General features: G+C 38.4%; 1 protein-coding gene across 1 annotated transcript in view; it reads left to right on the top strand.

Annotated features, from left to right (window-relative positions):
- Positions 1–16,725, top strand: part of LOC139116148 (phosphatidylserine synthase 1-like) — a 66,029-nt gene that overhangs the window by 785 nt on the left and 48,519 nt on the right. Inside the window, exon 2 of the mRNA XM_070678692.1 lies at positions 15,369–15,463. Within this exon, the coding sequence (XP_070534793.1) occupies positions 15,418–15,463 (46 nt within the window). The 5' untranslated portion in view covers positions 15,369–15,417. The remainder of the gene's footprint in view (positions 1–15,368; positions 15,464–16,725) is intronic.

The following is a 16,725-nucleotide window of genomic DNA, read 5'->3' on the forward strand; positions in this document are numbered from 1 at the left end:
GGTTTTGGTGCGAAGTGTCTGGGAACCATTGACATCTCGGCATAGTGTGTGGGATTTACATTTGATATATAGATTTGCCTGCTCAGTTCTTATATAATATTACGGTGGCATTGCCCGAAAATTATTGTGTGTTATGGTTACAGGTAGAATATACAAGTGCGGTATTTTTGAAGCGATTCACTTTTTAGCTTCGATGTCAGCGACGCGAAGCATAAGGTGGATGTGTGGCGGCGTCCGTCGTCTGTCGTCCGTCGTTCAGCGTCCATCAACTTTTTACATTCCCAAGCTTTTTCTTCAAAACGGCCAGTCTGATTCCTTTAATATTTGGAGTAGATGTCCCCAGGGATGACTTTAATTAGATTGTGTAAGTTGTGATGAAATATGAAAATTTGTATTTTTGAGGCTAATTTTACTACTTTTGCTACTTGTGATAGCTTTGATATTTGGTATAGAGGTTCCTAGAGCCTTAGAGGTTCTCTTAAGTTGAAATTATGATGAAATCTGCAATTCTGCACTTTTCGGGCAATTTTTACCATTTTGGCCAAAAAATTTGTGTCTCAAATTCAAAAACTACTACTAGTCTGATAACTTTGATATTTGCTAGACATGTTCCTTAGGGATGATCTTAATAAGTATTCAAACCCTAAACTAACCCTCCAAAAGTTGTATTTGATGTGTTCTTCCAAAGAAAGTCTGCAATTAAAGTGATTTCAAGGTATGAGGGGGCTTAAAGGAATTCTTGCCAAAATCCGTCCTGATGATGATGATACTGACAGAGACAATAGGACTTGTTATGACCTATGATTAATTTCATGGGATTTTATGAAAGACTTGATGGGTACACTCGCTCGTACTTTTCACCAAAGTCTCGGCACAAGTAATTACTATTTGTGATTTCTAACTTTTCAACTGTGGCCACCCACTTGATCATGATCGTAATCGTTTCTTTGACTTGTAAAAGTTGACCACATTTGTTCACTTCTGCGATTGGTCGTGTTCACATTGCACGTTGTCATGTGCAGGTGTACGGTACTGTGCACCCTAAACTTCAGCACACACACCCCCTCCCATCACACAAATATCTATGATGTATATGAATGAAAGGCCAATCAGAAGAGATAGTATCCATATGCATGTACAGTGCAACATAAGCTACCTCCTTGAACTAGCCAATTCTATTTTGATATTCAAATCATACGTATTTTAACCATCATGGTGACAATGAAACTGAAAGTGTCCCAGCCAACCACCAGCAATTTTGTAAAAGGTGATGTTACCTAACATTTCATAAGCCCCAGCCAAGCTTTAAAAAGTTGCAGTTGAGACTTGACCTTAATTTATAAAGTTGAACACCTGCCCTACATTTAATTCAAAGTGGTAATTTCCTGCCAATCTTTTGTACCTTTGGATTTCTTTTACCAAGTGAAAAACTAACAATATATTTGTCATTCTAAGATTAGTGACATCTATGTTTAAGATTGATGAGCAAGAAAAAATCTTTTATCTGACTATTGTAGTAATTGTACTCAAATTTTTCCACTGCAGAAAGCAGGGAGATGACTTATTAATTAAATTTCGTTGTAATTTCAGTGCAGTCGTCATTTCATCAAAATATTGCCAAAACAATCTAGATTTAATTTTTAAAAAGCCCATCTGTTCCAACGTATAGTTCATGCAAGTTATAGAAGTTGATTGCTTTTCAATTTCAGGTTGTCATGCAAATGTTTTTAGAACAGGTAAAGATTGGTACTGGTGATGGTCTATACCATGCATAAATACCACCAAAACTGTCTGGTACAGCCACACTGAGATAGACAGCCAGATCAACTTTCTCTATATTCTAATATCGCAACAAATGGCATAATTGTACTGCAAGACTTTTTTAATTTGGCTGAAAATATTTCAAAGTGGCTAATAGCATTCTAAATCCATTGAATGTGTTTTAACATATTCATAATTGTAATCAAATTGAATGTAGTATTAGGTAATAAGGGGAACACCATTTGATTTCTGGGGGGGGGGGGTATGGAGGATTTTGAGAAAAAAAAATTGTCGCCAGGTGAGATAGAAGAAAAAAAAATTGATCCTGCCATGACCTGAGAAAAAAAAAATTGTCATAACAGACAGAAGTGAAAAAAAAAATTGTCACAATGCACCAGAAATTAGCAAAATTTGGAAACCCTATTCTCATGTATTCTTTGCCGGCGCGCCGCCATAGGCGGCGCAAATGTTTTTACCACAAGCAATTCTTATGTTTTTCCCAGCACTTATGATATAAGCATGCACTACATACATGTAGGTCTACTTACACCTCAGTGCACTCAGTGTTTTCCTTCCCTTTTCTGACCCAAGAAATCATATTTCAGGATTTCTGTTGCAATATCTCAATGGCATAGGCACTATCTAAAGGGGACTTTTTGACTTCTGTAAATTGTGAAAATTTTAAAACACAAGACAGGAGTCAATAAACTAGTGTTAAAATCAATATATTATTCTCTCAATATAAATATATTAGGAAGATGTACAAGTTGACAATGAAAAATTGAGGAACAACAAATGTAATGAAATACAAGGGAGAGGGTCACTAAAAAAATTGAAAACTTCAGGGGGCGTTACTCAAAATGTGGAGAGGAAGAGGGGGGACGGGGTTACTCAATTTTTTTTGGCGAAATAAATTGAAACACATCTCAGATTGCACCATTGCACACATCCATTTCTCAAAATTTCAATGCGAGAGGGGGGCACCCCTCTGGTGCTCTCCCCCCTTGGGTCTTCTAACAGTGTTACTGGTAAAAGACAAATTTAAAATACCTATCGGATTGCACTACACTGCACCGTAGCGCACATCAATTTCTCAAAATTTTCACAGGATCTAGGACAAAACTGAACTGTTGTGAATTCATCCTTTATTATCACAGAAACATGTTTTCATTTACCTCAGTTCAATGACCATTTTGACAGTTAAACGTATCATATTCATGCTTTTCATTAGAAGCTGGCAGCTGGAGAAATGACACAAGAAGGTCACAGATTTTCCGTTCCTGTATATTTATTTATCTTCAGTCTCTGGCAAACAGAACTGTTTTTCACAAATTGTATTGTCATTGTTTGGTTGTTGAATATTGTGACACAAACACTGATCATGCATAAAATGTAAAAAAATATTGCAGTGTTCAATGTCATTTTCAAACAGTTTTACCAAATGCAAAATAACCTGAAATTCCTCTCAGATTGCACCATTAATTAAACACATCAATTTCCCAAAATTTCCAATACGAGAGGGGGAAACCCCTCTCTCGTGCTCTCCCCCTTGGGGGTTCTAACAGTTTCACTTAGTAAAAAAAATTAAAAAACACCTCTCAGATCGCACCTGACTGCACCATTGCACACATCAATATCTTAAACTTTCCATGCAAGATAGGGGAAAGCCCCTGTAACACTTTCCCCTAAGCCTCTCACGTGTTCTCCCCCTGTACTTTCAAATTCTGCCCGGTCAGATATCCTAGTGAAAACCTGTCATAATACCCATCCAAATTAAACAATATACTGTATGGTTAGATACTGCGTGAGCTTTTATATCTTTATTTTATTGTGACTTGCAATTTCATTTTGATGGCTTCACCTTTTTTGAACCATCATGAGATAACTGATGATAGTCTACCAGAGTACATCCGGATTTCAAAGGTCTTTACTGTTGCTGTATTTTGTAAATTTTACAAATACATGTATTTGTATTTAACTTTCTAAGTGGGGGATCAGTCAAAATTTCAGAGTTAGAGAGGGGAGTTACTCAAATTCATCATGGTTGACGGGGGGGGGGGGGGGGGGGGGGGGCGGTGTCACTTGAAATTTCTGAGTTTCAGGCCATAAATAATGACGGCTCCCTTATATACAACGCATCACAAACTTGATGACAAAGAAAAAAAAAATTTGCATTGCTACTCTATTTGGAAAAAAAAATTGATGCAGCTCTGACAGTAGAAAAAAAAAATTGCTGTCACTGTGACAGGAAAAAAAAATTTGCTCCCATACCCATTCCTCCATACCCCCCCAAAAAATCAAATGGTTCTCCCCTAAGTGATTTTCATTAAAGTTCATCAATTGAAATGAAGTTGATGTTAAATTTTTTGAAGATATTTGATTAATTTTACTGTCTGCAAATAACTGATTACATGTACCTTATGTTTAAAAATTAACAACATTGCCAGCTGGTTGCCTTTGCAAAGTATTCTGTTTACCTGAATTTTTATGCTTAGAGGTATGTTTCTAATGATGAAGTCTACCGATAAATGTGCGTACACATACTGGTAACAGTATGGTATTCCTTTAAACCCATGGGACATTGCATGTTGCTCTCTCACCTTTGCATTCTCTGCATTTTTTAAAAGAAGACACACTAGATATTATCTATAAAAGCATACAGTGCCTATATATAAATGCATGTTACATAACATCCCCAGCACATTATTGATTTCAGTAATGTCAGTTAACGGAAAACCACTACATGTATGTTCATCAAGGATATGAAGAAAGTGGCATCAAAATTCAGAAGCAATGCAACCCAAAAAGTACATGTACTGGCTTCACCAAAAAATATTGTGAAAGTAATAATAATCATCCATCACGGCTAACTGTTTAATCAGTTAGATTTCACCATCCCTGTATTACCACACTTGATTCATCTTTAATACCTCAATCATGATTTTTATGATAAATTATTCAACACATTATTGATTGGTGGCTGGCCATCCATGTCCTTGCTATTGTTCAGAATGAATGGTTTCACTAGCGAAGAGTTACTTTGACTCTGATTGAAAAAACCTAACCAGCCGGAGCATACCTCATAACGGTATATTCATGTACATGTACACATCATGTGTATAATGTACGGTACTACCGGTATAATAATGTTCAGATTTCTTTCCATTGAAGTAACTGTTTGAAGTTCTCCAAACTTTAGGTATGTGTAGATGAAGCTTCTACTGTCTATGGTGTAAGAGAAAGGCATTGCCAAATGAGGGATTTATATTATAGATTATTCAACTTTTGTATTCCAACTATTGAGTTTACTATACTAGGTTGTGGTTGTGAATCCTTCAAATTAAGTCAACTTATTTTTCTATTCTACGTTCTATTCTGTTCTAATCTACTAAATTCTTTTCCTTTTCTCTTCTATTCAATCTGACCATTGATATTCTGACAATTTGAATAAGGGAAGTGTGAAGTGTGATACATATACCAGTAAAACTCATAATAATAGTTTTGTCATTTCCTGTACAACTTAGAGACATTTCCGATATTTCAATATGGAATGTGAAAAATACATTGAATGAGTTGGATGTGCCTACATCCTTTTATTCTTATCCACAAGCAATTTTTATTAGTGTGAAGGTTACAGAAAGAAGAATCAGAAATAGCTTTGTTGGGTTTTTTTAAGCAATTATTTTGAAGAGTATGTATCGTATGTTTTGAAAGAGTTGGAGGGAGACCTACATGTACATATGCATCATTGGTGCTGCTGTTTATTGGACAGTGGTGTTCCGTAATAAAATCGTTTTTGATACACAAATATGACTTGAAACATCGCTTAAAATGCACTTGAATTGGATGAAGTGTCCAGTTTGCTTTGCAGAGCTCATGTACATGTTGTTTATCATTAGAAAAGTAAACACTTGCATTTGTATTTTGCCCAGCAGATATTAGAATGAAGCCTACCCTGATAGAGCTAAACAGTAGTTCCTTTTCGAAATACAGTACATTAATGAAAGTAAGAACTGTTAGTTGCAGATCAGGTAAAACATGATTACACCTCCTAACCCCCCCCCCCCCCCCCACCCTCCCCAATCATTATGGCATCAGGCTATGAGGAGAAATACCAGAATTACCTTTTAGATCATTTATAATCAGTTCATTTGGTAGCAGATGAGGGCTTTTCTTCATCAACACTGCAAAATTATTTTTCAGATCAGTTCAAATACAGTCACTCAGAGTACCGGTAGGTCCTGATCAGCCAGCTTATTTCACAGCTCTATCACTGACACCACTTTGTAAGAAGGAAAGTTATACATGTAGCACTTGCCAGCAATGTTATACCAAAGCAATAGAGGCAGTGTTTTGGTCTGGTACCCTGGTAGTAGCTGAAATAACTCATGACCCCCCACAGTAGATGTTGAAAATATCAACCAGTTTCACCCACGCATAAATTAGCTCAAGAGTTTGTAAAAATTTAATTTCCAAATGGATTTTTACATGTACTCTTTGCAGCATCATTAAAATGTCACATACCGGTATGCAGTTTTATCTCGAAAAATGCATAAACAATTTAATTATTAATGCATGTATATGTATTGACGTATTCTACATAACAGATGTACCGGTACATGTAGCTGTTGATCCTTGAGGTATATTTTACCAATACCATGCATCTGCGTTGTTGGTAACTCAGCCAGTGTGAAATCCCTCCTGATAGAAGAAAATTTGATATGTTTTTGACTCTGCAAGAGAATGACTCAGTTTGCAGTGTACACTGTGTCAGTCATCGTCGTAAACCACGCGCCTCTTTACGGCAACAGCTCAGCGCTTGATTTTTGCGTAGGTCAGCGGAGCGGAAATTATTGCTCTGGCTCGCAAGAATGTGTGTCAGTCAGTCATAATTATGGCTCGTTGAGGTCTTGAACTGTATGTCTGGTATAAATACTTGCCAGTATGACAAGCAGGGCATGCAGAAAGCACGTGTACCATAATACAGCACCAACAGTTTCCCTTCTTATGTCATTTCAGGCCGAACAAAAAAATTGTGCTGTTCCGATAACCCGACCTACCCTACTTTTTTACCTGCCGACCCTAAACTTTTTAGAGCTATATACCAGTAAACACGGAAGTAAAAAAAGAAAGAAAAAACCTGTAAAATCAGGTGTTCATTACTTGGCATTTGATTTTTGCTTGAACGAGGATGTCTTTTATGTTTTTTTCCCTTTTATATGTATGATACATTTTTGGACACCGTGGTGCGAAGCACCAAAGGTGTCCTTTGTCGCCACAATGTCTGTGTGTGTGTCCGTCTGTCCGTCCGTCCGTCCGTCCGTCCGTCCGTAGACAGATTTTGTTCCACTCATAACTTAAGAAACCTTAGGTCCAATGTCATGCAATTTGGTATTTGGTATTATCATGATGAGACTTAGATCTGATTAGATTTTGGTGGGTGTGGCTTATTAATTAATTGCTCATTTGCATATTTTATGACTTTTTTCGTTCACGCAGATATCTCAGAGACGCCTGGAGCGATTTCGTTCAAACTTGGTACAAGGATAGTACTCTACCTCATACAGATGCACGTTGATTTGTTTCACAATGCGATCAAATTTGGCCGTGTTAGAGGACTTTTTAGTTTTCACCTCCATAGACTCCCATGTATAAGGCAGTCCATAGACTCCCATGTTTAAGGCAGTCCATAGACTCCCATGTATAAGGCAGTCCATAGACTCCCATGTATAAGGAAGTCCATAGACTCCCATGTATAAGGCAGTCCATCCATAGACTCCCATGTATAAGGCAGTCCATAGACTCCCATGTATAAGGCCAAGAAAAATAAAAATTTAGTTTCTCATCGTATAAAAGGATGCAGTGACACAGTTTTTAGTCCCCACAGATAAAGTCCAGGGGGCTCATAGATTGGGTCATGTCAGTCCGTTAGTCCATCCATGTGAGTCCATCCCTTCACGCAGATATCTCAGATGCTTTGACAAAATGTCACGTGACCTTGGTGACCTTTGACCTCGAATATACATATTTGTCCATAACTCAGTAACCACAAGTGCTAAACCTTTCATATATGGTATGATGGGACACCCTATGACACCACATATTGTACCTCATTAATTATGTGCATATCTAATTTTGAGCAAGCCAATAGAGCTAGAGGGCTGATTTTTGGTATATATGGATAACTTAGCAATACAATTTTTTTTTGACAAAATGTCATGTGACCTTGGACCTCAAATATACATATTTGTCCATAACTCAGTAATCACTAATGCTACACCCTTCATATTTGGTATGATGGGACACCTTATGACGCCACATATTGTTCCTCATTAATTATGTGCATATCTAATTTTGAGCAAGCCAATAGAGCTAGAGGGCTGATTTTTGGTATATATGGATAACTTAGCAATACAATTTTTTTGACAAAATGTCATGTGACCTTGGTGACCTTTGACCTCAAATATATATATTTGTCCATAACTCAGTAATCACTAATGCTACACCCTTCATATTTGGTATGATGGGACACCTTATGACGCCACATATTGTACCTCATTAATTATGCACATATCTAATTTTGAGCGAGCCAATAGAGCTAGAGGTCTGATTTTTGGTATATAGGGATAACTTAGCAATACAATTATTTTGACAAAATGTCACGTGACCTCAATGACCTTTGACCTCAAATATACATATTTGTCCAAAACTCAGTAACCACAAGTGCTACACCCTTCATATTTGGTATGATGGGACACCTTATGACGCCACATATTGAACCTCATTAATTATGTGCATATCTAATTTTAAGCGAGCCAATAGAGCTAGAGGTCTGATTTTTGGTATATAGGGATAACTTAGCAACATAATTTTTTTGACAAAATGTCATGTGACCTCGGTGACCTTTGACCTCAAATATACATATTTGTCCAAAACTCAGTAACCACAAGTGCTACACCCTTCATATTTGGTATGATTGGACACCTTATGCTACACCCTTCATATTTGGTATGATTGGACACCTTATGATGCCACATATTGTACCTCATTAATTATGCACATATCTAATTTTGAGCGAGCCAATGACCCACGGTGTCCACTCAAGTCTCACTTTGATTCTGGAAACGTTGTAGCCAGTGTTTGACCGTCCTGACCCCTGAAACATGCCTATTTAAAAATAAAAATATTTTGGGGAAAAAAAATCCTGCCGACCAACATGTACTTACCCTATTTTTGAAAACCATGTTATTGGAACAGCACAATTTATTTTTTTTTTACCTCATCATTATGACTTCCACAAATTTAAACATACCGGCAGTGAATCTAGTGAATCCTTACCATTTCTTCAGATAAAAATTAGACAATGCAGTCTGCTCTGAGTCTGAAGTTTCCCAAAGCTGAAGAAGTTTTCAAAATGAACAAACAGAGTGACTGATGCATCATGGTTATGTATATTTACATATGTAGATACTGTATGTTTTTATGTTCAATTCATTAAATTCAGTAATAACAGCTGCTATGTTTGCTTTACAGGTAAATTCTTTGTTGCAGCTTCTTCACTATGATAAAAATCTGACTTTAATCAAGCCTATCTATCTATACTTATCTATTCAGGCAGTGTCTTTCTGGATGCCCAAGGGAATGCCAGTACACTGGGTAAATCTATGACCCAGAAAGGTTTCTTGGGAGTATATATTCATCATGTATTCCAGTCACACATGACCTTGAAATGCTCATATGAACCTGTTGTGTTTTAGTGCACTTTTGATTAGAGCAAAAGACACACGACTCACACAGTGTAGCCATTAACTAGAAATCTACTTTTAACATAATCTCATAAGTAAACTACACGTCACTGGTTACTATTGGATACTTGAGATAGTGTCTCATCCTGGTGGCTTCCATCACTTAACACTTGTTAATGTATATAGGGTGAATATACTACATTCCTCCCCGCTAAGTTTATATGTCCGGTCAGAGTTCAGATTTCATGACGTAGAGTTCATATGAGTTCAGTTAATTCCTAACTAAAATAAAATGCAATCTACTATGCCGAAATATGAGGCTTTGAGGTAGACTACTCGCTGCCTCTGTGATTGTTAGGGATTATTCTGCCCTTGTCACAGTACAATCACTTTTGTTTTGGAAACTACAAATCTAATCTATCTGGTGCTTTTCTATTCCGTACGGGATATCTTCTTTCATAGTTTAGGTGGTGACACAATGGTTGCTGGATCCTTATTCACAGTAGCACTCACTGATGTTATGTTGGCTGATGCTGTATTCACTACTGGCGCCGAAGTTGTAGGTGTTTCAGATGCATCTGTCATTTCCCCTGATGTTACTGGGTTGGCGGCTGCAGCAGAGGTAATGACCTCATCCTGGACATCCTTGTCCTGGTATGTTGCCATGGGAACTTGTGATCGATGGAGTTGATCGATGTGGCAACGTCTGACGTCATCTGGAGATGTTTGAACTTTGTAGGATACTGGTCCAGTTTTCTCAGTGACTATTCCAGGTATCCATTTCTCATTTCCGCGATAATTTCTGACGGAAACTCTTTCTCCGATGTCAAGTTGACGATCATGTGCAGTCTGTCTGGTGGCTGCTTGATCTAGTTGTTTTTCTTGCACATCGCGGCGTAGATCTGGTTTCAGGAGATCTAGTCGTGTGCGCATTCTTCTACCAAAGAATAACATCGCTGGTGTTTCTCCAGTAGTCGAATGTGGTGTGTTTCTGTACGACATCAGGTATTTTGATAATTTCTTCTGCACTGTTCCTTTCTCTCCCTTCATGGCGCGTAATGCTTTCTTGAAGGATTGTACAGATCGTTCTGCAAATCCATTTGTGGAAGGGTGGTATGGCGCAGAGGTGATGTGTTTGATGCCGTTATTCTTCATGAATGTTTCAAACTCATCTGAAACAAATTGTGGGCCGTTGTCGCTTACCAATACTTCTGGGATACCATATCTTGCAAAAATGGTGCGCAGTATTTCTATCGTCTTTTCAGCAGTAGTGGACGATGTAGGAATTACTTCTGGCCATTTTGAGTGTGCATCGGTGATCACTAGGTACGACTGTCCTTGGAATGGACCCGCGTAGTCTATGTGGATGCGTTGCCATGGCAATGTTGGCCATTCCCATGGGTGAAGTGGTGCGACCTTTGGCATGCTCTGGTTTTGTTGACATCCAGAACATTGTTTGGTTACTTGCTCGATAGCTTTATCGATGCCTGGCCACCATACATAGCTTCTTGCCAAGGCTTTCATTTTCACTACGCCTTGATGACCGCTGTGTAGTTCATCTAGAACTTCTTTCTGCAGTTTGCTTGGTATGATGACTCTCATTCCCCACATTAGACATCCATTGAATACAGTTAACTCACTTCTACGGTTATAGAACGGAGTTAGATTCTGATCCTTGTGAGACCATCCATTCATAGTAGCTTCGTATACGCTGGCTAGAACAGGATCTCGGTGCGTCTCTTTTCGAACACGAGCGCTTGTAACAGGGAGACTGTCGAATTGCGAGATGTGTAGCACTTCGATCGCGTCTTCCTTCTCTTCAAAATTGGTGTCTAAGGGTAATCTCGATAAAACCGTCTGCGTTGCAGTGTTTTCTTGGTATTCTTGTATTGAATATCATAATCAAAACCGGCAAGATATATTGCGTATCGTTGTAATCTTGCTGCAGTTGTTGCTGGAATTCTTTTTCTGGGTGGAATATCGATACCAGCGGTTGATGGTCTGTCAGTAGTGTGAATTTTCGACCATACAGGTAGGTGTGAAATTTCTTCACTCCCCATACTATTGCGAGCGCTTCTTTCTCTATTTGTGAATAATTCTTCTCTGCCTTTGTTAGCGATCTTGATGCATAGGATATTGGTCTTTCTTGCCCATCTTCCATTGTGTGGGAGACCACTGCTCCTAATCCATATGGTGAAGCATCGCACGCAATTTTGATCGGCAGGTTAGGATCATAATGCGCTAGCACTTTCTCTGATGTGATGAGCTTCTTGGCTTTCTTGAAAGCTTTATCACATTCATCAGTCCACTTGAACTTTCGATTTTTCTCCAACAGTCGGTTCAGTGGATGCAATACCGTTGCTAGGTTTGGTAGAAATCGATGATAATAATTTATCAATCCAAGGAAGGAGCGAACTTGACTGACGTCCTTCGGTTCGGGTGCATCGGTCACGGCTTTGACTTTCTCTTTCGTCATGTGGAGCCCATGTTTGTCGATGACATGTGAGCAGAACGTGGTTTCATCTTTGAAGAATTCACATTTCTCCAAATTGACTTGTAAGTTATGCTCTTGAAGACGTTTCAATACTTCTTCAATATTGGCTAAATGTTCGTCGTCATTTTCGCCTGTTATGATCATGTCATCAATGATGCACTTAGTACGAGTAGCTCCTTGCAGTACTTGATCCATGGATCGTTGCCATATTGCAGGTGCTGAGGCGATACCAAACACTAATCTGTTGTATCGGTATAGCCCTTTGTGTGTGTTGATGGTGAGATACTTCTTGGAGTCTTCATCCATCTCCATCTGATGATAGGCTTGACGCAAATCGATGCGTGTGAATTTCTTTCCACCTGCTAGGTCTGCAAAGATATCTTCAATACGTGGTAGTGGCTGCAAAGATATCTTCAATACGTGGTAGTGGGTACTGATCTACCTTCAATACTGGGTTGACTGTAGTCTTAAAATCTCCACATATACGTACTGCACCTGATTTCTTGGGGACTGGTACAATCGGCGTTGCCCAATCACTGTGTCTTACTTTTGACAAAATACCTTCACTTTCAAGTCGGTCCAACTCTTTTTCCACTTTCGGACGTAGAGAGTATGGCACTTGGCGGGCTTTCTGGAATTTGGCACTGCATTTTTCTCTATCAGTAGCTTTGCCTTGATTCCTTTCATAGCTCCGATGCCGTCTTGAAAACTTGTGGGTATTTGTCTAGTATTGTTTTCAGCTTTTCATCAGTTGTTGTCTTCGTTGTCTTCTTTTCAACTTTAACTGCTTTCACTGCTTGGCGGTTGATTTCTTTAATTTTCTTCCAATTTATCTGTATTTTGCATAACCAGCTTCTTCCCATCAGTGGCTTGCTTTTTGTCTTGCAGATATACAGCTCTAATTTAGACTTCTGGTCTTCATATTCAACCGTGACATCCAAGATACCCATAATGCCTAGCTTGTGCCCTGTAATGGCTCTCATGTTTACCTCGGCATCTTTCAGCTTTGCTCCCTTGAAATATTGTCATAGTCATCTTTTGACAAGAGAGAGATTGGGGATCCGGTGTCTATTTCCATGTTAATGAGTTTTCCATTTACTCGTGTGTTACTCTTGCAGGTTGACTGCCTTGTTTGTTTAAAGTCTTAACACTTGTGAGGCTTGAAACAAAGTCGCTGTCACTACTGTCTTCTTCTAAAGCATGCACCTTCTTGCTTTTGCTTTTCTGGAATTTCTTTTTGCTTTCTCCCTTCCCTTGTTTAGAACGGCAAGCACTTTGAATGTGTCCAGTTTTCTTACAGTTGTGACACTCGGCATCTTTGAATCTGCAGTCAGATGGCTTATGGCCTTTCTTACCGCACCGATAGCAAGGCTTTGTCTTCCCTTGGGGATTACTGACCTTATTGACTTTGAGGTCTTGCAAGCGGTTCTTCAAGTCGGGCTGCTTCTTATCAGCTGACTCCATGGAGATGGCAATTTGCATAGCCTTCTCGAAAGATATGTCATCTTCCTGCAGTAATCTCTTCTGAATAGAGAATGTACGTAGACCGCAAACCAACTTATCACGGAGGGCTTGGTCCAAAAATGTACCAAACTTGCAGGTTTTTGATAGTCTCCGCAGTTCACATGCGTATGCCTTAATGGATTCGCTTTCTTTTTGATTTCTATACCAAAATGTGAATCTTTCATGCACCAACAATGGCTTCTGTTCATAGTGATTTTCAAGAATCTCAACAATTTCCTCGAATTGCTTGGATGTTGGTAATGCTGGATATATCAAATTCTCTAACGTACCATACACCGTTGGTCCCAATAACGATAATAGACATGAAACTTTCCTGTCTTGTGGTACTTGATTGGCATTGAAATAGTGGGTGAGCCTCCTTGCATAAGCTGACCATGTTTCTAAACTGTCATCAAATGCATCTATGCGTCCCCAGCGTTCTGAAGATGGTCTTTCCATTTGGGCTGGTGGGGAGCAGGAGAAATACTTCGACCCGGTGTTGATGGCTGATTGGTGACTACAGAGTTTTGTTCTGTATCACCCATGTAGACTACCAAGTAACTTTACTGACCTTCGTTCAACAGGGTGTGGCTCAAGTTCGACTCAAGGCAACTTTTACCGTCTTCAAGTTGAAACTTTGCAGGACTTGGTTACTCAGAGGTCAACTTCACTCAGGCTGTGCAGGGTGTCTTCTTTCACACACTTGTGGATCAAAAGAGCATCCTCGTCGCCAATTATGTTGTGTTTTAGTGCACTTTTGATTAGAGCAAAAGACACACGACTCACACAGTGTAGCCATTAACTAGAATTCTACTTTATTAACATAATCTCATAAGTAAACTACACGTCAGTGGTTACTATTGGATACTTGAGATAGTGTCTCATCCTGGTGGCTTCCATCACTTAACACTTGTTAATGTATATAGGGTGAATATACTACAGAACCAGTTTATTGACACACACACACTTTCTAAAACCATCACAAGTGATGCCAATTGAAGGGGGATAAAAGTAAATGCACTTGCCTTGAAAACTAAAGTTGCTTCTTGTTTGACATCAAACTGGTGTCTTTCTGTAGCCCTACAAGTTCTGTAAAATGTGGATGAAACACGGCAACTCTTTACATGTATAAAGTTAACATGTACTGATATCCATAATACAACAGCATTGAAGATTTTATTTTTAAACTTTTCACCCCATTTCCCTGCACAAAGATCCGACCACACTATTTAGAAGTGTTCTGATGGTGAAATATTGAATTGCACAGCTCTGCTGTATTGCCCAGCGTATTGTTGTTGTGGTATTTGGTACTCACTACAATGACAACTTATTATCTTACAGCTTTGTCAATACCAGTAGATTTTGTGAAGTCATCTCCCCAGATTATTACTGATAATGTATCTGATTATCCAGTAGTGTGGACCAGATGTTTTCTACATCTACAAAATTCCCTTGCATTGCCTAACTACACGTACCGGTACCCCCTCCCTGCCCATCAGGGACTCTAGTAAACTTTGCACTCCAAAATATACTCAGCTTTGCCTTGTACATTATGTTGTAAAAAGTTTCCTTCCGTCCATCATAGGCTGGGAGAGAGTACATAAATGTGCAAGTATGTACGTTGAAAAGGAGGATTTTGTACAAGATTGATATATTTGGTACATAAAGGCAGTTTGGTCAAATACACCAGTAGTTTTAGCAATCTGTTGTATTATTTTCTTGTACATGTACAGAATACTGAGATTGCCAACATATGGCACTTTCTGCCACAGGGTAATATTTTAGTATGAAAAATAACATGGATAAATTACAAGGATATCCCTGCAAATGCTAAATATATGTTTCCTTCGTTTGTTTGAACACAGAGATGAAGAAGTTAGTTCTCAAGACAATATCTGGGCTGGTGTCTGTTGTATGGTCTTCTTCTTCCTAATCATCAGTGTTCTGGCATTTCCAAATGGCAAGTATTCCATCCTTTACTTTGACCCAAGGTACTGTGAAACCATCCTTCAAATGAATTCCACAACAATAATTACACATATAAACTTTACAACCTCTGATGTACCGGTATCTCTTTGTGGAAGCTAGTAATGAATGTGTGTAGTCTTTGTCATTTCTTCACTTAAATAAGTAAAAGTTAGACAATTCTGTTTCACTAGAACCATAATATATCCATAATGTATACAAAATTTATAGTTAAATGTAACTCTTTACTGTTGAAAACCAACTGACAAGTGCTTCTTTTAAACTGTCGTATGATATAGCAGCCATGTTCCCTTGGTAAGACAGTAGACCAGTAACCAACAACAATGTCATATCGTGTACTTTAAGCAAATGTTATTTTAACATAAAAATAGGGAATGCTGGGGACTGAATTTTATTTCAACGGTCCTCTGGCTTTACGAAATAGGAAATGTAAAAGAAATGTATAGCACGGTAAATACAGCTAGAATATGTAAGCATCCTGCCTTGTTAATTATATTTGATTCATTTTGCACATGGGCTAGCTGTGTTTGAAGTAAGAGTACACTTCATTATATGTATTTCATAAGTTTAACTTTATTTAGTCTATGACAGTGTCACTGTAAACCTGATAAATATCATATGGAGATAGTGATATTTCTTTGTCGGCTATAAACAAAAAAGACCAAAGGATTGTTCCTTGCTGGTTGCATCTCTTGTAATAGTTGTGGAAATTTTACTGATTGGTTGGCTGCTGTGGACAAGATACAAGAAGTGAACTCAACCTTTAATGGTATTTTGTCAGACAGAGAAGTGATTCCAACTTGAGTTGACCAAGAGAGACATTGGCGTCTCTACATCGGATTTGATCAGATTGTGCAAGCACATCAGTCTGTTTGAAGTTTGAGTACTGCATACAAACATAATATTGCTGAAGCATGATTCCATATTGTACAAGCTAAAATGTACAGTTAGCAAGATATGAAATTGGATAAATTACTGAAGTTTGGTTACATCTCGTGTGTAGAACTATTTGCAATTATCATGATGTTTTGAAAGTTGACCTCAATAAATGCTAGTTCTTGACGTTCTGCAGTTTTACTGGTAGAATTATCTCATTATCTTATTAGAGTCATCACCAAGGTAACTGTCAGACTACAGGCACCTCATCACAGGAACTTCAGTGTCTCTTGTTTTGACTGATGACAGGGAAGTTCACAATTTTCTCTGACCGTACCACCAACAGTGACTGTCTATCAC

The sequence above is a fragment of the Ptychodera flava genome, chromosome 17 (genome assembly GCF_041260155.1).
Source record: "Ptychodera flava strain L36383 chromosome 17, AS_Pfla_20210202, whole genome shotgun sequence".
Classification (NCBI taxonomy): Eukaryota; Metazoa; Hemichordata; class Enteropneusta; family Ptychoderidae; genus Ptychodera; species Ptychodera flava.